The sequence below is a fragment of the Mustela putorius genome, unplaced genomic scaffold, assembly GCF_011764305.1.
Source record: "Mustela putorius furo isolate JIRA1106 unplaced genomic scaffold, ASM1176430v1.1 tig00003901_pilon_pilon_pilon, whole genome shotgun sequence".
Classification (NCBI taxonomy): Eukaryota; Metazoa; Chordata; class Mammalia; order Carnivora; family Mustelidae; genus Mustela; species Mustela putorius.
The window spans coordinates 17,694,145-17,715,446 of record NW_025422049.1 but is presented as its reverse complement, the minus strand read 5'-3'; the positions used below and the strand labels follow the sequence as shown (position 1 = coordinate 17,715,446).

General features: G+C 49.9%; 1 protein-coding gene across 4 annotated transcripts in view; it reads right to left on the bottom strand.

Moving 5' to 3' along the window:
* Positions 1–21,302, bottom strand: part of COL4A6 (collagen type IV alpha 6 chain) — a 272,827-nt gene that overhangs the window by 17,442 nt on the left and 234,083 nt on the right. For 2 of the 4 annotated variants that reach the window (XM_045068260.1, XM_045068261.1), the window contains exons 14-32: positions 21,127–21,186; positions 20,063–20,107; positions 19,542–19,595; positions 18,234–18,303; positions 17,154–17,261; positions 15,860–16,000; positions 14,963–15,067; positions 13,767–13,927; positions 13,094–13,273; positions 12,340–12,523; positions 9,417–9,470; positions 6,744–6,815; positions 6,348–6,455; positions 5,037–5,258; positions 4,472–4,633; positions 2,651–2,821; positions 1,870–2,013; positions 1,291–1,416; positions 402–583 (exon numbers count right to left, since the gene is read on the bottom strand). In XM_045068260.1, coding sequence (XP_044924195.1) covers positions 402–583; positions 1,291–1,416; positions 1,870–2,013; positions 2,651–2,821; positions 4,472–4,633; positions 5,037–5,258; positions 6,348–6,455; positions 6,744–6,815; positions 9,417–9,470; positions 12,340–12,523; positions 13,094–13,273; positions 13,767–13,927; positions 14,963–15,067; positions 15,860–16,000; positions 17,154–17,261; positions 18,234–18,303; positions 19,542–19,595; positions 20,063–20,107; positions 21,127–21,186 — 2,349 coding nt within the window. The remainder of the gene's footprint in view (positions 1–401; positions 584–1,290; positions 1,417–1,869; positions 2,014–2,650; positions 2,822–4,471; positions 4,634–5,036; positions 5,259–6,347; positions 6,456–6,743; positions 6,816–9,416; positions 9,471–12,339; positions 12,524–13,093; positions 13,274–13,766; positions 13,928–14,962; positions 15,068–15,859; positions 16,001–17,153; positions 17,262–18,233; positions 18,304–19,541; positions 19,596–20,062; positions 20,108–21,126; positions 21,187–21,302) is intronic. The other 2 variants (XM_045068263.1, XM_045068262.1) reach the window with 2 other exon arrangements.

Below are 21,302 nucleotides of genomic sequence, written 5' to 3'. Positions count from 1 at the left end.
CAATCTCATTGAGGAAATTGAGCCCACATAGAACCAACTGGGATTCACATAAGCAGTGAGAAGTGCAGCATGCCAGCAGGGCGGGACCTCCGAGACTCCCGGGGTAGTGGGCACCCAGGTCCAGGACCTGAAGCACGGGTGGGCATTTGCATTTGCAGTTAGCTGCAAAGGAGAAGTCTCTGCTCTGTGGCGGAAACAGCATGAACAAAGGCCCAGAGGAAGGAACCTTCAGGAAATGGGTGGAGGAAGGCCTGCCAGACTCAGGGAGAGGGCTTTGTCTATGGTGAGGTAGGGGAAGAGGCCGGGAAGTGGGCTGGGGCCAGAAAGATGGGGCCCAGGGGCATGTCCCCTGCTACAGAGGCCCTTCCCCCATGGAGAGACCAGGAGCTGGGCAAACTTACGCTTTCCCCTGGTATTCCTGGAAAACCTGTGATTCCAGGGGACCCCTTTAAGCCAGGTAAGCCCCGCTGTCCGGGGGAGCCAGGGATTCCAGCTCTCCCAATAAGTCCCTTGATGGTACTAGGGAAGCCAGGAGCTCCAGGCAAGCCTGGTGGTCCCGGGAGGCCAGCCTCTCCTTTGTCACCTAGGAAAGAAACAAAGGGCTTAGAAAAAAGACTCTGGGCAGGAGCAAACCTGCTCCCCAAGTTGTAGGACCCCAGGATCACAGGCAAATGAAGTGCAGCCTTGAGGACTTGGGGATGGCTAGCTCAGTGTGGGGGAGGGGATTGTGAAGGTGGGAGTGGGGGAGGTGCCTCCAGCCTTAGGGTGCACCAGTCAGGGCCACTCTGTCTCAACACTGCTGGTGCCCATGTCCCAGCATCTGCTAGGCATCTCCAGGGGGTACAATAGCCAGTGATTCAAAACTTCAGTTTCAGGGGCGCCTGGGTGGCTCAGTGGGTTAAAGCCTCTGCCTTCAGCTCAGGTCATGATCTCAGGGTCCTGGGTTGAGCCCGGCATCGCATCCGGCTCTCTGCTCAGCAGAGAGCCTGCTTCCCCACTCTCTCTCTGCCTGCCTCTGCCTACTTGTAATCTCCGTCTGTCAAATAAATAAATAAAATCTTTAGGAAAACAAAAACAAAAAACAAACTTCGGTTCCAGAGTGACAATGAACACTGGGAGCCTGGAAGTCCAGATGCCCAGCAAGCCCAGAGAAGGCAGCCTCCTTGGACCCCCTGCTGCCACCCACATTGCCACTCTGGGGGGCTTTGTGATGGGGGCCTTTTCTCATGAGGGAAGTTGAAGATGAGCATTTCTCCTGCCGGTTGCCTGCCCCCCCCCCCTGCCCGGCACCTCTGGGCCCAGGAAATCCGTCGGATCCAGCTGAGCCTCTTGAGCCTTTGTCTCCTTTGAACCAGAGGTTCAGCATGGGAGGTCTTGGGCTGGGTATTCCAACTGGCCCCGGGTCGCCTCGGTCTCCTGCAGGGGAGGGGGGTGGAGATTGTGAGTCCCTTGTGAGAGGAAGCTTAGACACAGGGTCAGGCACGAGCTGACCTTTCATCTCTGCTCCTCCCGCACTACCCACAGGCCTCCTTTCCAGGCCCTTCCCTGGCTGGCCCTGGTCCCCTGACTTCCCACCTACGTTCATGCCCTCTCCTTTGACAGGCCCAAAGTCGGCCAGCAACTCTGAAGCCTACTGCAAAGTCCCCTCCACTGAGCAACAGGGAGCATGTGGTGAGGCCTCTAACACATGGCGAAAACTCAGAAGTCATTAGGTCTTATGGCTTAAAAGCCATGGGATGGGGTTCAGAAACCCCCAGTCTTATTATCTAACACAGGATGGGTACAAGCCACAGCAGCCTCAAGGCTGACAAATAAAACATACCTTGGGAAGCAAGGCTAGCGAGTTCAGAACTCAGTTCCCCAGCTCACCTTTTTTACCAGCACTACCAGCCCGTCCAGATGGTCCCACTCTTCCGGCGGAGCCAGAAATTCCCTTTAATCCACTTGCGCCAGGAATACCAGGGAGACCAGGCATCCCAGGAAAGCCAGCCAGCCCGGCAGACCCCTTCTCACCTGTTATGAAACGAGACCTTCTATTATTATCCCCATTGGACATACAAGGAAATGGAAGCTCAGAGAGGTTAAATAACTTACCCCAAATCACACAGCTTGGCAGCTGCAGAGAAGGGATTCCAACCCAGGTTTCTCTAACTTCAAAGTCCCAGCTGCTAACCCTTACATATAATACTACTTCCCTAAACAGGGACATGGCACTGAAGCGACAGGAGGGAAAGAGGGAGTGGGTGCCTTTCTTACCATGTGCTAAGTTAGAGCTCCCGAGTGGCACAGGAAAAAAAAAAAAAAAAAGTCTAGGACTAAGAGGCAGGGAGATGAGCCCTAGCTGGGTGCTGTTGCTAATTGGCTGTGTGACCTTGGACCTGTCATTTGCCCCTATATAAAATGGAGACGTCTCCTATCCAACCTCGGGTGGGCTAGTAGAAACTGAGAGCCATCGGACACCATGGAAGGGGTGGGGCGAATGAGAACAGCCAGCATGGTGGTCACTGTTCTGGGCCTTCCTGCCAGCGTCATGCGGCTCAGCACTCCACCCAGCCAGTAGCGAGGGTGACTCAGCTTAGGTGGGAGCCTTCCCTTAACACTGGCCCTGCCTGACCCTCTTAGCACAGAAAATCCTACCCGCTTCACTTACCCTTCAGACCTGGCAGGCCTGGCAACCCAGTGTTCCCTGGCGAGCCTGAGCTCCCCAAGAAGCCAACCAGCCCTGGAGATCCTGGAAAGCCTTTCAGCCCTGGCAGGCCTCTCTTTCCAGCCGATGAAGGGGGACCTGACTCGCCTCTTACACCTTTCTTTCCAGGATGTCCTGAATTACATTAAGAGAGAACATGGGACAGTGTCAAGGGAGGCTGTGTCCAGATCTGGCCCGGTGCCCACTCCCATGGCTTCTGGTTGGCTGGCTGGGTGGGTGTTGGAAATGGTCCCTTAACAATGGCCCCACGCAGGTGGCTAACTGGCAGGCTTCTAGGCTGGCTGAAGCCTTAGCTTTCACCACCCCGAGAAGCACACATGCCAATGGCTATCACTCTCAGCATGGCATGGCGGCTGGCAGGGCACACAAACCCCTTCCAGTTAGAGCTTCTTCCCCCTTTTATGAATGGGGTTCACATCTTTGCCTGTGAATGGGGCTCTGGGAAGCCAGGGAGGCAACTGGACCCTGGCTTCCTGGTACGTACTGTCTGAACCATGCCACAATGGCGGTTTCCTGAGCCAATCCGGGGAAGTAGAGGTTAAAGCTGAGCCATTGTTTCAGCCTCCCAGGGAGCCATGGAGACAGGGCTGCCCTTTTAATCCTTCTTGCAAGCAGTTAAATCAGCCAGTTCCTTGGCCTTAAGATTGAAAGACCCCCTAGTGCCAAGTCCTGTAGAAATCCCCAAGGCCCATTTGGTCTCCTAGGTATTCTGGGATTTCTTTCACCGGGGTTTAAGTTGGTCAATGGGATTAACCTCCTGAGCTGCTGCCCAAGTAGAATGTTCAGGTACAAAGCGAGGAAATTAAAAAACCAAAGGATTAAATCAGTGACGACAGATGTGTTTGGGCCCCCAAGGACCTCAATGAATGGCTGACTTGGCTTTCCACGAATTGAAAAGCATCCAGTAGCCACAAGCCCCAGGATTCTAATGGGGGGCTGGGAAGGGGATTCCACAACAAGGGAAGGAAATTCAATGGGGGCCAACGCCCCAGCATGAGTCCGGGGACCCCTGGCTATGCCAGGTTCTAGTGTATAGTCTGTGAATGCCTTGAGCAGGGAAGCCAGTGGGGGTGTTAGCCTGTGAGCTTGCCTACTGTTTTCTCACCTGGACAGCCCATGGGAAGACCCCAGAAACACAGAAGGATAAAAGGGATAAAAAGGGTTTTAGTGGCTCGGCAGAAACTCAACTACAGTCATGTGGCCAGGAATAAGGGGAGGGGGGGTGACGTAGTCACTGAGCTAGGGGTGAGGTGGGTAGTATGAGGAGCAGGTGCACCATGAATGCTAGTCTGGAGCCAATGGGTGGATGTCAGCTCCACGGCCCAGGGACGGCCGCTTTGGCTGCGGGTCCTGAGAGGCACGGCCTCCGGAGAGGCAAGTCAGCATGAAGCCGCCCTCTTCCCAAGCTTCCCCACCCCAACCCTGATCCCAAGCAGGCTCCCCACAGTCCCAGCCAAGCCAGTGGAGATGGCTAGACTGACCTGCACAACTAGGGCACTTCCTGAACTGGGAAAGGGGGAGCGAGGCCATGGGGAAGGGACAGGGAGGGACGTGTGCTACCCTTTTGGAAGCTAAAGTGCAGAAATCTCTTCTGCTTTGCACTGCCAGGGCCCCCTGAGACTGGGAACCGTGAGAGGTTGAGAAGGTCGAGGATCCTTCTAGACCCTGCCCCTGGCACACTGCTGTGGTTGCCCCCCAGGGCGACAGGGCCCAGGGCCCCGGCTTAAGGCTGTCAAGTCGGGGCTCCTCCTCCAAAGGACCTACCTGAAGGGCCGGGAAAGCCTGGTGCACCTGGGAGCCCGGGTTTGCCCTTGACGCCAAACAGACCCTGAGGCCCTGGGGGCCCTGGCTGTCCCACGTGGCCCGGCATGCCGGGGCTGCCCCGCTCACCTTTGGGGCCTAGCAGGCCTGACTTCCCAAGCAAACCTAATGAAAGGAAGGGACAGATGGTCAACAGCCTGGATGGACAGCAGGGACTGGTCATCAAAGCAACTTGCAGCGCAAGACGTTGGCCCAGGTTACATCCCCGGTGTGGTGGCCTCCTCTGCCCCAGCCCTTGCTGCTCTTGCCCTAGTGACAAATCAGATCAGAGGCTGTACACGAAACCCAACTCACTGTTACAGTTACTTCGGGATTTACGAAGTAAGGAGAACAGACTCCAGCGATTTAAGAAAAAGTCCCCAGAAGTGAGAGACAGAACCAAATGGCTTTTCAGTGTCACCCCTCATGGGTCCATTACCCCAGACTCAGGTGTCTATTCATGCAAGGATATACTGGTCACTGAAAGACTTTCTGTAGATTGTTATGTAAGTGAGTAAAAAAGAGTCACCCTTGGATCCCAGAAGGCCAGAGTCTCCAGGAAATCCTTTGTCCCCTGGCAATCCCTGGAGGCCTTGCTCTCCTGGAGCACCGTCCTCAGCGCCAAAGATGTCACCGGGTGCTCCCTTGGAACCGGGTAAACCTGGACTGCCAAGTTTCCCGGGCAAGCCATCTTTTCCAGGGAGCCCAGGAAACCCAGGCAAGCCCTTCTCCCCACGAGGTCCAGGAAATCCTAAATGTAGAGAGGCAAAAAATAAAAAGGCCATGGAGGTTTAGAAGGGATAGGTCTGGGTGGAGATCCCTGAGACAGATTTTGGTTTTTCTATTGCAAAAGCTAATATTTTGATAATGTATGTCACTTCTCTTGAAAGGCAGGAGCCTCTGGTCCTGGGAGGATGCACCCAGAGGCGGGGATGCACCATGCAAGCTGCAGAAGGTTCTAGCTCAGTAAGGCCTTGGGCTGAGCCCAGTAACCCACTCTCAGGGCTGTTTCACAGGCCAAAGAGCACAGGTTATATACCCAGGACTCCCTGTCAAAGGCCCAATTTCTTCTGCAGTCATCTCCCCCCTGCGGTCATGTCTTCCTCTTCCTGGGTGGTCGGAGGGTATTGAAGCTGGGTAAATAAACCATGGAGGACATGGCCCATGACAAGCCCCATGCTACAGAGCAGGGTGGTTCTCAAACTGTGTGTGGGTCAGAACTACCTGGGGAGGGGGTGCTTGGCCATACCCACATGGCTGAGCAGCCCCCCCAGCCCCCCCCCCCCAGCTTCTGAGCTAGCTCTGCCGAGGGGACAAGACTCTGCATTATTAACAGGTTCCCAGGTGATGCTGGGGCCGCAGATCTGGCAACAGAGTTTAAGACCCCCTGGTGCAATGGAGAACAAGCTTGCAACAGGGTGTGAGCCAAGGGGTAGAAAGGAACCCCTTCCTTTTGACTCATTTCAATCTCTTTGTCTGACCTGGAAGGAATGGAGCCCAGAACTTGTCAGAGGCTTGGCAGTCAGCTAAGGGGGAGCGGGGGGGGGGGGGGGGGGGCGGTGGGGAATCCTAGCTCTTTCACTAGTGGCTTCGCAACCTCAGGCAGAGGCACTTTCCATCTGAACTCCAGCTGGTCCTGGCTGATGGCCCTGAGCACTCTGACTCACTGTCACACCCAAGCTTGAAGCCCTGTGCCTCCTGGGTAGGAAATCAAAACCACCCCACGCACACCAGAGTGCAGACCTCACTGCCCGTGATCAGTGGATGGCTGGCTACCCATGATTCAAGCCCATGGTCCCAGCAGAGGAGAAGCAGGTGAGGAAAAGCTTTTTTTCCTTACCTGGCAATTCAGGAAGGTGAACCAATCCTGGACTTCCAGGCTCTCCTTTATTCCCATGCAGTCCGGGCTGGCCTGGGGTCCCAGGGAGGCCACGGGCCCCTTTAGGGCCTGCGAACCCAAACATGAGTGGTGAGGGGAAAGGAAATTCAGGGTGGCTGACCACCCTTGGGATGTTCACTCAAGAATCCTGGTCCCTCGGGTGGGGGGACGGGCTCCTACCCTTACCTCCCCACACAGACTTCTCCAAGAGCCATTCTATTTCCTCAGTGTTCAAGGCCGCTCTCTCAGGAGGAATGTGGTTCTCCCCCCCAAATGCTGCCAACATGTTGCCCACTTCCGTGGGCTCATTGGCCCTTACTAGCGTGCTCAGTGGCATTCTCTGGCCTTATGCCATACCTGGGAATCCGGGAACTCCTGGTAAGCCTGATGGACCATAGGACCCAGGAATTATACATGGCAAGGTGATCCCTGTAAGTGGTGACATGGAAGCATCCAGTGAGCCCACCGAGTCAGAACTGATTTCCCGCTAGCATGATACTTTATTCCCATCCCCTTGGATGGCACAACCAAGTTCTTCCCACCCAGCAGCTGGCAGCCCATGCAGAAGAATCCTGACATCAGAAGCTCTTGGGAGTTACTCCTAGTGCAGAGGCTTGTAGATAATGGTACCCCTAGGGGCCAAGTGCCGGAAAGCCACTTCCTAAATCATCAATGCCCAGTGGGCAGGCAGTCACCTATGCAGCAGATGTCACCTAACAAGATTTCTGAAAGATAACCTCTGTAGGAGCAGCAGCAAAGGGGAACTGCCTACTCATCCCACCCTCATATGGAGCCTGTCCCTACAATGGGGGCTTGGGGTTCATCCTGAGGATCCATTATGGCCAGGTGACTAGACTGGAGAGCTTGCAGCCAAGACCCCTCAAGTTTACATGTCTGCCCTTTTCTTGAAATGAAAACAACCCATTGTGTTCTTTTGCCCCACCCCATTTGAGATCTCCAGAAACCTACTGATGATGGCCCTGGTCTGAAGGTAGCTGGATTTCTGTGCTAGGCAAACACTGAAGGCCATGCTCTTGGCTGTGACAGACCAACAGTGAACCTTCCCTCAGCTCCTCCTTTGAAAAAGTCAACTCTGTGACTCAGGGAGAAGCAGTAGTCAATTTCAGTGTTTGAGACATTGAAATTGGCATGCCCAGCCCTTCCGCTAGCAAATTCCTCCCTGCTCGTTCATGATGCAAATAGAGTCTATATAAGATCACAGAGGGGACGTTTAATAAAATGCTGATGAACAAATTGCATGTCGAGTCCCTCAAGTGCCATTTACAAACAATTGCTATGCTAATTAAAATTAGTCTTGCCTATTCATTAAAACAATCCCCCAAGGTCTGCTAAAAGCCACAGAGCCAACAGTTCCAGTAAACTGCTATAGCTTTCACCCGTACTTAAAGGAAATCACAAATTGCATTTCATACAGATATGTATACAAGCTATGATTCAGTTCACATACTCAACTTCCTGCCATTCTTCCTCCACTTGTTCCAGTCTGAAAGCAAAATGGGGAATTGAACAGTATAGTGTATTGGTTAAGATGCTGGGCTCTGAGGCCAGAGAGATGTGAGCTTACATCCTAGTTCGGCTACTCACTCGTCATGGGGGCAAGATACTTTAACCTCTTTGAGCTTCAGGCATCAAATGGGAGCTGTTTTCTCCTATGGTGTTGGTGAGGAAGACACAATATGATGCTAGCAGTGTTTTGCCTGGTGCCCAGCTCCCCAGCCATTCCTCAGTGAATGGGCATTTTTAAAAATCATCTTATTTAAGGAGGATTATTCAGAAGACACTTCCAAGGCCATCCCCTGGTTTCTGCGTTAGTCTGGTTAGCGACAATAGTCTGTAGCCTGGGGAACCACTATCTGCCTTCTAGACCTCAGGTTCTGAGAGTCTTCTGCAGCCGGGGAGAGGACCTTTGGGCCTGATCTTCCCCCGTAGGTGGTCACACCCAACTCCATCCTTCCAGGCTTTGGGATGATGGGGCTGTTTCTGAGGGCCATTTCCATACTGTAGAACTAGACATGGTGGGCAAGCTCAACATGAGAAGATGCTTGGCTGAGTAAAGGCTGCCAATCCTGTGCTCAGCTTGGGCCTCTGTCCTTTGGACTAGGCTGAAAAGCAGCCTCTCTGGATGCTAGCGTGAGAGGGACCCTGCAGAAGGTTCTCATGTCCTCGCCATTTCAGTAGCCTGTTGACTCCAGCGCATCAAACAAACATGCAGATCCGTGGCTTTCAATCTTACAAAATAAAGGGTAAAATCCAAATAACTCTGTGCTGGCTGCAAACATGAACATCCATCCTCACTCTAGTCATCAGATAAGTTTCATAAATTCTTTTCCCTTGTGATAGCCAGATAAAAACAAACCTTTAGAGGATGAGGCCAAGGACCGGCATTTGGAAAAGACCCACGCACCCCAGCACCCTTGTGTATTGCAAGCGGAGGGTTGAAATGCTCAGGAGGGAAGAACTTCAAGTCACCCTGGCATCTGGCTCTTTCACTTTACTCCTCTGTCTTCTACTTTCTATCCTGAATTCAGAGCCTCCTCCCCCGACAAAGCAGAAATTATCTCTGAGTTCTCTTTTGCAAGTCCAATGCTGGAGCTAATTAATTCAAATTGTCCCTGTTACTGCCCAGAGGCAACTTCAGAATAAAAAGCACCTCTGTTTCTTGAGATTCTAACATCTCCATTTACTCGGAGTCCCCTGAATGAACATCAGACACATATACATCCTTCCGGGTAACTCCCAAGGCAAGTTATGGCCCCAGTTAAGTTCACCAAATGAAGGGGCTCCAGGCAGACATCAGCGAAGCCATTGGCATGCATGGTGAAGGAAATCAAGCCTACTTACTACTTTGTGCCCCAGCCTTAGGATCACAAACCCCCCCCCACCAACCAACCAGAGGCTCTAGTGTGGTGCTCAGACCATCATGAGTGTCTGAGATAGAGGTGAATGAAAAGGAAAGGAGCTTTTGCCCACACTGGTGTTCGAGAACTTCAAGACTGAGCTAGTGCTCACCTCCCTCTGTGACTAAGTCTCCTTTACCAATGCTCTCCCTGCAGCAGCAGTCACCTAGACCAATCGAATAAAGAAGAAAATTAAACCAGGATGGGAGTTCCCTGAGGCCCTAGGTTACGTCTGGGCTGCAGTCTGGGTATGCCCACATATCACATTCCCTGTCTGGATTGAAGGGAGAGAGCTGACATGCACACGGGGATCAAGGACACTGTAGCTGTGTCGGCAATAACCAGGGTGAATGATTGCTATGAGCATCTGGTTGAGAGCCTCTTTGGAAACAGCCAGTTGTCTGCTTGTCCAAGGTTTGTAATAAGTCACACCACTCGAGTAAAAGGCTTCTAATGACTACATTCCCTTTCCTGGCAATGCAGCCATCCTAGCCTGGGCCAGGGCTGGTTGGAGTGAGTACATTAATAACAGCATCTTCGGGGCCACCTGGGTGGCTCAGTGGGTTAAGCCGCTGCCTTCGGCTCAGGTTATGATCTCGGGGTCCCGGGATCGAGTCCCGCATCGGGCTCTCTACTCAGCAGGGAGCCTGCTTCCTCCTCTCTCTCTCTCTGCCTGCCTCCCTGCCTACTTGTGATCTCTCTCTGTCAAATAAATAAGTAAAAAATCTTAAAAAAAAAAAAAGAACAGCATCTTCGGGGGCATCTGAATGGCTCAGTTCGTTAAGTATCAGACTCTTGATTTTGGCTCAGGTCTGATCTCAGAGCTGAGATGGAGGCCTACATCAGACTCTGGGCAGGGCGTAGGGCAGCCTGTTTCAGATTCTCTCCTGCCCCTGCCCACTCACCCAGCCATCTGTACACTCTCTTTAGAAAAAGAAAAACAGAATCTCATCTTCAGTTTTCATAGCAAAAGTAATGGCCAAAATTCAATGTCTAGAGCTCACAGGTTATGTGTCTTTAAAAATGTGTGGAACAAAATCGCTTGTTTTGAGGAGTTATGTTTGGTTGCCATGGAGAGAAAAAAGAAAGCTCATGCTCTTAGTTGAAGTAATTTTTTGGAAAATCTTGTTACTGCAACAAGACCATTTTCTGCATAAGGCATCTCCCAGGCTAGAGTTTACTATAGAACTATATTCCCAAGAGCTTTCTGTGTCTGGGACCTAGTGATGTTTAGGGTAGGAATGGTCCCATCGGCCTCTTTCTGTTGACTCAGCCTATTGTCAAGCAATCGGAATGCTGATAATATCCGATTTGAGCGCACGTAAGTATGTGTGCACCGTCCCAGTATAGCTCAGTTTAAAACCCAGTATAGCTCAGTTTAAAACCCAGTAGAATAAAGACCCAGTTGGCAGAAGAGCAATGGAATGACCAGGAATAATGTCCCTGGGAACAGAGCTGGATGCAAAGCTGTGGCTGACACCAGGACTTGCAAAAGGCAGGATGATTGAGTCTGATAAAAAAAATTCCTTACTGCCTTCATAGGAATCTATAAACTGAAATATTGACTTGGTTTTAAGAATCTTGAATCATTGATTCTTAACCTGTACTATCATCCTTGTTATAGCAACGTACACAAGTAGATTTTATGGGAAATAAAAATTGACATGCTCTGGTTTCTGTCTTCTTATTTTGGTAATTCTTCAAGGTGTCAAGGTAGAAAGAGAAGAAACGGGCCTAAGAAATGGCCCTTTGGTTACTGAGAATTCCCTTTTTCTGCAAGTATATGTTAGTCTCTTAAGGAATTTGCATTGTACTAGGCAAATTGAGACATGCCAAAAAGGATTGCCTCCCTTAGCATGCAGATGCTTACGAAGCAGTTGGGAAAAGCAAAAACATTAACAGAAGAAAATACATAATTGAAGTGGCAGTGACATTCTGGGGAGGTCAAGAGAAGGCTTAGTGGAAAAGTGGGGCTTGTACCCTGAAAGACAGGTAAAACCTGGCTGCATAGAAAAAAAGAGGAAGAACAGTTCAGAAATAGAAAATCAAGGAAGAACATTCCAGAAAAAGGCCATCATTTGTGGCTTCATACTAGGGCGAAACACAATGACAGCAATAATTTACAAACATTACACTGGCAGCAGTGTTCACAGCAGAATTGAGTGGGCGAAAGTCTGGAGGTAGGAGAGGAGAAGCCACATAGGAAGTTGCTGCCATTCACCCATTCACCCACACATCTATCCAACCACCCATCCTTCCTTTCAACCCTCCACTTATTCTAACAGGAATGGAGGTATATTTGATAAGCTGGGCATGAGATAACAAGACACTGACAGCAAGAAAAGGAAGGAAAGAACATAAGAAGCACAGCGAATGAAGAATGAGAGATGAATTTCAAGTTTCCAAACTTCAGATAACCATAAGTAGGGTGGTTCCCAAAAGGAAGCCAAAGTTGGAATGAAGAGCTGTTCTGGAAGAAGGCAAGTTATTAGCATGGCCCCTTTGCCATCTACAAGCAGGGCTGTCACTCCTTAGAATTCCAGCAATTTAGGAAAAAAGAGAAGCTCTTTAAGTGGGAAGGATTTAAGGTAGAAAATAGCGATAAGACTAGATACGGGTAGGGTCTCTTGTCAATCTGAGACCTCAGGAGTGAAGGTCTGATGACATTACCATCTAATTTAGAGGACACCTATCCCATCTCCAGCTCATTACTTTGATGGTAATTATAACAAAATGGCCATCCGGCATCTGCTTGAAATTTCCCAGAGACTATGCTCTCATAAGCTCCCAAGGCAGCTCTGTTACCTTTTCAGACTGGTCTGTTACCAAGTTTTCTCACTAAGTAGGACTGAAATCTACATTGCTCTGTGCAGTGTGTACCATGGCATAATTACGATTCTTTTCTGCATGAAATCCCTTAGAAATTGCAATCAGCCAAGGCTATTCATCTGACACATTTAATGTACCTGGGTCATAGCCATACTCTACTGGGGGTCAGTTTTTCAAGGCTCAGGCCATCTGATTCCATGACTTACCGGGAAGTCCAGGGAGGCCTTGTTGACCTGGTAATCCATTGATTCCTTGATCTCCAGGAAGCCCTCGAGGTCCAGGAGATCCAGGTAGCCCAATTCCTGGGGGCCCAGTTGGACCACTGTGGCCCTTTTCACCAGGAAGTCCTGGGAAGCCCTTTTCACCTGGGAAGCCCTGTCCATCGTCACCCTAGGCAACACAGAAGAAAGAATGAAATCCCAATTGAAAGACGGATCAGGAGAGGCTTCCGACCACAGGAAAGAGGTAACCAATGTGGCCAATGCTTCACTTTTGGCTAAAATCCTCAATCCCTCTAGTTTCTCAATCAATTCCTCTGGTTTGGTTAATGGGAACGAAGCTAGTCAACCCCCGGAGATCTGATCATGCAAAACCTCCTAGATCAGTGGTGGAGAGGGGGTTAGGAAACAGGAGCAGGGTAACAGTCCTTGGGGGCCCAGAAAGCTGCTGGATTACTTGCAGGGGAAAGCTAGTGAGAAGTTGAAGCATTTTAAGCAATAGAGTCAGTGGTTACGGGGGTTTATCAACTGAGAATGTGACCCAGGCCCAGAGAAAGGTTCCCATCTTACTGAAAGGAGAAGCACAGAGCAGAAAGCATTAGTGGCCAAGGCCAGAAGAGATGCTGGGGACTCTGTTCTGCCCTGTCTCATGGTCTAGTGGCCATCAGAACTGCCCCCCACTGCTGACTGAAGTCAGATGTGAGGATTTATAGAGTTCGTCACCCAGTAATGATCAACTTACCGGGAGGCCTGGCAGACCTGGCAAGCCGGGTATTCCATCCTTGCCTGGGGCTCCGGTCTCCCCAGGGAGCCCCTGGGGGCCAGGATCACCCTGCTCCCCCGGCAACCCTGATCCTGAACTGAGAGTCGGTTCTCCTTTCTCTCCTTTGGGGCCCACAGGACCGCGAGGCCCAAATAAACCCTGGTAAAGAGACAAAAGGGCAGAATCAGGAGATGGAGACAGGGTAGGACTCAGGCACCCAGCCTAGGTCTGACCTGAAACAGATCCTTGGGTCCCTTTTAGCACCGCTCTGGGCACTTGAATATATCATCATCTTAGAGCACAACTGCCCACCGATTTTCTTATCCTTTCTCAAAGTTTAAATCTTTGAGGATGGTAACCTTTTCTTAGTTTGATTTTTACCTTCAGGGCCTTGGAGTGTGCTAGGCAAATGCAAATGATTTTGTGGGAGGAAGGGAAGAATCGAGGAAGGGAGGGACAGAGGAAAGAAGGATGCAGAAAGGGACTTTGCACATCATCTGGTCTGACTTTTTCATACTACAGATCCAAATCCTGAAGCTTCGTTTTATCCCCATCTCTCTTTCCTGTGTTTTAGGAAAGCACACGGGGTGGGAATAAGGGGCCCTGGAGAGCTCGCAGTGCTCCCTCCCAGCAAAAGCTGGGTAAGACTTACTGGAGTCCCTGATGGGCCCTGTGCACCCCCAGAGCCTGGATCTCCTCGGATTCCTTTAATGCCTGGAAGGCCTATGAGGCCAGGGGGCCCAGGCAGGCCTGGATCCCCAGGTGGTCCAGTGTTAGGGATACCACCATCACAGGCACAGAAGCCCAAGTCCCCTAGGGGAAAAAGAAGACAATGGTTAAACAAAGTGGACAGCCTTTCCAAGAAAAAAGAATAATATGAATGCAGGGATCTGCACCTCGAACAACTCTATGGAGGGAATCAGAAGGCCTAGTAACAGGTGCCAGGAAATAGGCTAGCTCTGCGGTGAGTCAGGGAAGAGCCCAGGCTCACATCCTAAGTCAAAGCTTGCAATTCCCTTCCTTTTCCCTCCAAATAGTCCTCTATGGAGCTGCACAACAAAGATGGATCTAATTAAGTAGTGACATGTTAGGAGGTGGCACTGAGATCAGGGAAGTGGAAGTGAGGACCGCTCTACTTGAGGCTGAGGTGAGCTGGTCATTCTGCAACAGAAGAGGAAAGATCTCGGGTACTTGAAACCCCTCGGCCATCCCCAAACCTTTCCTCGGCCTGCAGTCTCACCTCTTCTTCCACCTTGGCCTGGGCCGCAACTGAAATGAATTGATTGATTTGCACTTTAATATCCGGCTCTCAAGAGTGTGCAACAGAGGAATGACCCAGAGGCCGTAAGATGATGGACAGAGCTGTGCCGCCGAAGGCTGCGTTAATCGATCAGCCCTTCCCCCTCAGTGGGGACCCGTGGTTGTTTTCTTAGGGCCTGTTGGCTTTTTTGGAGGGCCAGGACTTGACCTGTTCAGAGTCCTTTCCTTCAGGCTGAAGTTAATGAGAAGCGACTTCCGGCCTTTGGCCTTGCACGCTGGGAAGTGCTGCAGAGTGTGCGGGCTGATAGCCCGGGGTTGCCGGCCACAGCTTCTGCCAGCAGATGGCATAGGAAGAGGAAGAAGAGCCCGCGAACCACTTTATCCCCTGTGACCTCAATTACCAGCCTCAGTCTCTGAGCCCTAAATATGGAGCTCTGCCAACAATCTTATAATCAAATCCCCAATCAGACCCCCCGACTGCTTCTGTTCAGGTTCCCAAAGCTGTTAGTCTACTCATGCCCCAGAAAGGCTTCTGCAAGGATTTTAGGGGAACACAGAAACCCAAGGGGACCAAAAACAAAAAGTCACCTTTCATTCCTTTGAGGCCTGGGTTTCCTTTTGGACCTTGTTCTCCTCGGAGACCAGGGAAGCCTGGCTCTGCATTTTGTAGGGTTCCAGTCTCAAATGTGGGACCTTCAGGAAAAGGGAAACACAAAGATTGATGCAACATGTATGACTCAGCACAGCAGCTCAGTTGCTAAGGCCTGTGCCCTTGAGGTTCACACAGAAGGACTACCATGTTCCAGGCACTGGACTAGACACCGAGAGGACAGGAATTACCAAGACAGCTTCAGTAAGTGAGCAGTCCCAATGTCTACCCCAGAAAATGCTCTTGGGACAACAGAGGAAATGGCTATAAGCTTCCCAGGGTTCAGATGACATGGACATGGGGCTCAGATGATGATAAAACATGCTGGGCCTGTGACCACCCTTTCTCTTAGAATCTAGAACCCATGCTCAAGTAGAAGACATAAGAATAAGCCCTGTAGAGGCTTGGAGCAACCATCTTGAGGGCCCAGGCTTGGCTTCCCATGTCTCAGGCTCCCAGCCACCCCCCCCCCCGCCCCAGTGGAGCCCTAAGGACCAGAGGAAGCTTGAAAAAGAGCCAACGTTGCTTCTTCAGGAGCTGTGAGACCAGAGACAGAGGGGCTGGGAACAACAGAGGATAGGATGAAATGACTACACAGATTGGAAGTCATCAGGCAGCTTTCAGGCATCAAGGCGACCTTAGCTTGCTTGCTTGTGGGTGAGTGCTCTGACCACTCTGGTCATTAGCCTGTGGCAGCAGGGCTCTGACCCAGGAGCACCAAGGGTTCTGGCTACTTCTCCTATGAGAAGAATCATGACTCTCTCAAGAATCATGACTGTTCTGAAGTCCCGATCACACCTGAGTCTCAAGACCAAAGAGAAGCATGAAAAACTTACCAGGTGGGCCCAGTAGGCCGGGCAGGCCTGGCAAACCATCTCTGCCAGGGGGGCCAGCTGTCCCAACTGTGGTGCGGCCTCGGTTTCCTTGGTCCCCCTTCACACCTGGAACTCCTTGGGGCCCTAGGGCACCTGGGATACCTGGAAGGATAAGCAATGCAAATCACGTAATGTAATAATGTAATAATAATAATAATAATGTAATTATAATAATAATAATGTAATAAGTAATGCAAATCACATCATCCTATTCTTCCGGGGGTGCTCCAAGCAGCGGCATATGCTGGGAACTCCCTCCAAAGGAAGAATTGGGGAGACCATTTGCCCTTCTCTTGCATCAGATTTCGAAGGGTCCTTAGGAGTCATCTAGGCCAACCTCTTGGTTTCAGCTCAGGGTCAGGATCTCAGGGTCGCAATCTCAGGGTCGTGAGATTGAGCCCCATCCAGGCTCCCCTGTAGCTTTGCTCCCCCTTTCCCAGTTCGGGAAATTCCCTAGTTGTACAGATGGGTCTAGCCATCTCTGCTGGCTCAGCTGAGGCCGTGGGGAGCCTGCTTGGGATCGGGGTGGGGAGAAACTTGGGCAGAGGGCAGCTGCAGAGGACATGGGGGAACATGGTCAAGGGTGCAGAGCTTTTTGGTGGTGAACCTGAGCAGGAAGCCTGGTCTCCAGTCTCCTCCTTTTTGAATTTTCAACCTCAGTGGTGGTTGCTTTCAAAGCACAGGCATCCTTACAGATGTCTATCCCCAAGGAACTTAGAAACTGAAGCCTGTCAAAGTCCTGCCTGAACTTACATTTGGCTCATCATGGCCTCTGAGAATCTAGCATGGTATTTCTCTATTCACTACTATAGAATGATATATGGGTGTGCTTCTCTAATGGTGGCTTCAGTCATAGGTTCCTGGGCTATTTAGTGTCTGAGTTAAGCACAGAGTGAGGGTCTGGGTACTTTTGTACCCCTCTTGGCTTTTGTTAGCCCCTGCTGGCAAGCATCAGCTGGGATGGCAAATCCACTGAAGAGTGACAGGGCTCCAGCTGTCCAACACCGGTCCCCTCCAGTTACTGCAAACCCCAAAAGGATTGTCTGTCCAGCAACACCACATCAGCAGGCCAAAGGAAATCTGCTTGGTCAAGTCCTATCCTATACATTAGCCTTGGGTTGGTGGTGGAGAACTTAGTGACTACAGTTTACCTTTCCATTGACTTTGGCTAGGTATGTACCCAGACCAGATGGGGATGCCGAAGGGGATGCTGGGCACCAGCATGTCTGTGCAGGGGGTGGTTAGTTTGTTTCACCTGGTAAAGCCGGTAAGCCGGGGACACCAGAAGGGCCAGGTTGGCCCTGGATGCCTTCATCTCCTTTAAGTCCTGGGAGGCCTGGCATACCGGGGTCTCCAGGATAACCTGGCATCACGATGAAAAAAAAAAAAAAGGAGTAAGCAAACCCAGAGGAGGTCCACAAAGGCACAGAATGCCTAAGAAGGGTTGCAAGGAGATGTCCTCAGGGTAGAAGTCTCTTTGTTGCCCTTCACAGGTCTCCCAGATGCTGATGGTCTCGTGTAATCATGGGCTGGCAGGAGCTAAGGCTCCACTAGTGTTCAGAACCAGTCCAGCCAGGGCTAACCTTCCATGGTAAGATCTGCTAAGAACTAGGAAGGGTCTTCTACTACTATTAACCTTCTGTCATGCCTCAAATGTCTACCACTTGGATGAGGGTGTTGAAGTCTACTATTCACATTATGCCAATAGGTTCCCAGGAAGTTACTACCAACAATTAAAACCTTAGTTTCAATGAGTTTACTGAACAGGGCATGGGCCAGAGAGGATGAGAGGGGAGAAACAATTTCAGAGACTGAGGCAAAAGAGGTACAGTCACAGAAGACTTTGCTTAAGCAAGAAGTCGCAGGAGACAGTGGGCATACAGATGTTTGGAGAAGGCAATGGGAACACTGTTGGATATCTGGATACTTTTCCACTTCCTATGCAGTTGTCAAACCCAAGCAGGCATGGGATCATGCAGATAAGACCCCAAGTGTCCCATTGTTTCAGGCTGAAGTCAGCCTAGCCAGGGAGGATATCAATCCTTCCCTAGCATCATTAGGAGAACAACTTTCAGCAAGTCCAGGCCCAGTCTGACCAAAACCCTAGTTAGTCTTGGTGGACCCAATACAAACATGGAGTAGAGGCCTTGGCTTCTTTGCCCAAATACATTGGAGTTAGCTTCATTCCCCAAGTACAGGACCCATGAGGGGCCCTTGAGGGCATTGGCTTGAGCAGCGATACAGTGGCTGGAAAAGTGTCCTCTTAACAATTATAGGGTATATAGATGTAACCCCTACTCCTTTCTTTTTCACTCCAATCAATGAGAAGTTGCACCTGAGATCACAGCACCATCTGTATCGATGAAAACATCTGGGCCTGGCAAGCCAATGGCACCCTTTTCACCCTGTAAAGATTCAATCAGTTAAACGCAAACTTCCCATGACCTTATCACTCAAGCTCTATGTGCTCTCAAAGCCATTCCCCCAGGAAAATGAAAGCTTTCTCCTTCTGCAACTCCTGATTCCCAGGGCCTGCTAGGTCCAGTAAATTTCAGATGAAGGCAATGCAAAGGACACCAGGGGCTTGACACTCAGTTTGCACACGTGTCAAAAATAAGGGATCCCAATTTTATTCAGCAACCCAACTCCTGGGTCATCTGCTTCTGGGTCTGGGACACAGATCCCAAGAATAGACAATGTTGCCACACCATAGAGGTGTAAAGGAAGGGGCAGTTTCAACTTTTTTTCCCACCCGAAGCAGGCCCAGGACTCTGCTGCTGTCATAAGCTTTGTTAGAAGATGATTTCAGGCAGATGAAGTCAAAGGAGTCCTGAGTCCAGGGGGACTCAGTTATCAGAATCAGATATAGTGGCATATCTGGTGGGGGTGGTGGGAGCTGCCTGTCCCCAGTATAGGTGATAAGGGGGATGCATTGTCTGTAGAGAATTTTAAAACAATCATAAAACCAAAAATGTGGCAATTATGAGCAATGTCAGTAGTAGAATATTCCTCCTTGTAGAGATGGATTTGCTCCTGTAACCCTCTCCTGCGCGCCCCCCACCCCCACTCTTAGTCTACTTCTGATCAAGCAGTATCTAAGGAAGGTTCACTGGTTTTGTGTGCTCAAAGTAGGGTTCATACATTTCACATGAAAGAGGAACATTTAAGAAGTTAAAATATGGAAAGAATACTTCATCTCATAGGTAGGCATTTGCTATGGTCCAGGTGTTTGCATCTCCCCTGCCTCCAATTCATTTTGAAAATCAAATGCCCAAAGGGATGATATTAGGACATGGGGCCTTTGGGAGAGGATCAGGTCATGAGCATGGAGCCCCCAGAATTGGGACTAGTGCCCTTAGAAGAACAGGCCGAGAGAGCTAGCTTGCCCCTTCCACCATGTGAGGACACAGTGAGAAGCAGTGACCGGAAAGGGACCCTCACTCAACCATGCTAGCACCCTGATCTTGGCCTTCCGGCCTCCAGACCAGCAAGGAATAAGTAATTTTCTGTTTTTTTTTTTTTTAATAAGCCACCCCATCTGTGAAACTTTCTTAGAATGGCCAAATGGACTAAACAGCATTTATGGAAATTCTTCACCCTTCCACCTCCCCTATCCAGGATTTCTACTTCCCAACAACATTACCTTCATTCCTGGGAATCCATTAAGCCCAGGGAAACCTGAAGCCCCCTTCTTGCCCTGTGACAGAAACACAGTTAGAACTAAGTCAAATGTCTAAGAGCATAAGAGGGACTGGTCTTTGGATGAGGCCAGGGCAAACGGCATAGGGATCTTGGCAGACCTTCCAGGGTATGCATGGATTCTACCTGACTCTGAAGGGTGTACAATGTTTCAGAAGGCAGTTTGGCTTGAGGTAGCCAACTTGCCTGTTAGGAGGTATATGGGCCCCAAGGCTAGGAATCAATACAAGCGGGCTGGACTTCCTAGCCCCTGATAATATGAAGCAGTAGGACCATGGAATGGCACTGGATTGGTCAACCCTGGATATTCAGCCTCATGGATGAAGACAAAAGAAGAGAGCAGCTGAGATTATACCCATCAAAGGGAGGTAGACAATTTGTACCATAAGCAGTGGTTACCTCTGGACTGAGGCCATGTTAAGTAAAACAAGGGGACCTTTTGATTAGTGATAATAACCAAAATACCTGACTGCCTGGAGGGCCTTGGAATCCTTCCAAACCCATGGGACCCTGTGAAGAGAAGGGATCCACCTTAGAAAGATTAATAACCCACATTAGAAAAAGCCAGTAGACTTCTATAACAAAGCTTTCCCACTGAGTTCAGAACTTAGCCAGCTTCTAAAATCAGGTATGAGAATGCCCCTAGACCTGGCTTAATGACTTCTAAGCACTAATTCATCAGGCAGAATAGCCGCACAGAGCATTTTTAAAGAGCAAAATAAATGGAAGCATTTTAAGTACTGGGTGGAATTTGGTAGAAAGCCTGGGTGGTATTATACTTAGTCTGCATTAGTTCCAAGTCATGACATTTTTAAACAGATTGTGGGAGGGCCTCTTGTCTCTCACCCCAACTGCATTCTTTGCTGGTGATTATGTCTTTTCAAGACAAGGGAGTAGAGAAAAGTAGAGAAATAAACAGCAGGGTAAAGGGCAAACATTGCTGAACACTCAAAAGATTTTTAATGAGTTTTATGACTAAGCCAAAATCACAGTTCTCTAAATGTTACCTCTTTAAGGCTAAGGCTGGCCAATTGCTTATAGCCGAATAGGTAAATGCCTAAAGCACTTAGAATCACAAAGGCTAACAATTATTTCCTCTCCTTGAAGAGGGGTTATTACTGGAAATTATTGACTGCAAATGTCACTCATTATGTTCTAGACCATCCCAGGCTTGTTTCTGTCCTTTAAAGATTATACTCAGCCCTCTTCCATTACTACAACATCCGCACCCTAGACTACATTCCCCCAGGATAGAAAATAGTGAAGTCAGGACAAGCTCACCCCGTTATTAATCCCGAAGACAATTCTCTATGATGGCAAGGAAAGGAAGTTGGCTGAATTCCTTATTCAAGAGAGCCATTAAGTCAAGGAAATGGGGACAAAGTGAAAGGAGAGTTGAGGAAGAGAAATAAGAGAAACTTTGATGGCTATCAATTTATACAACATAAAGATGCGAACAGGACAAAAAAATGGACCCAATGGACCGGATAACCTGACAGACCCAGGAAAGCAACATTCTATGTTCATACCCTAAGTCCTGGCAAGCCAGGGATTCCCTTTTCTCCTTTTTCTCCAGCAGTTCCAAATCCCTAAAGGAAAAAAGAAAAGAAACCACAAGTTATAATATCCATTTCATCAGAGGTCTCCTGACTCCATCCAAAGCAGGGAGCTTAACTTTGAATCAGTGCCCTTCCCACTGGGGAGG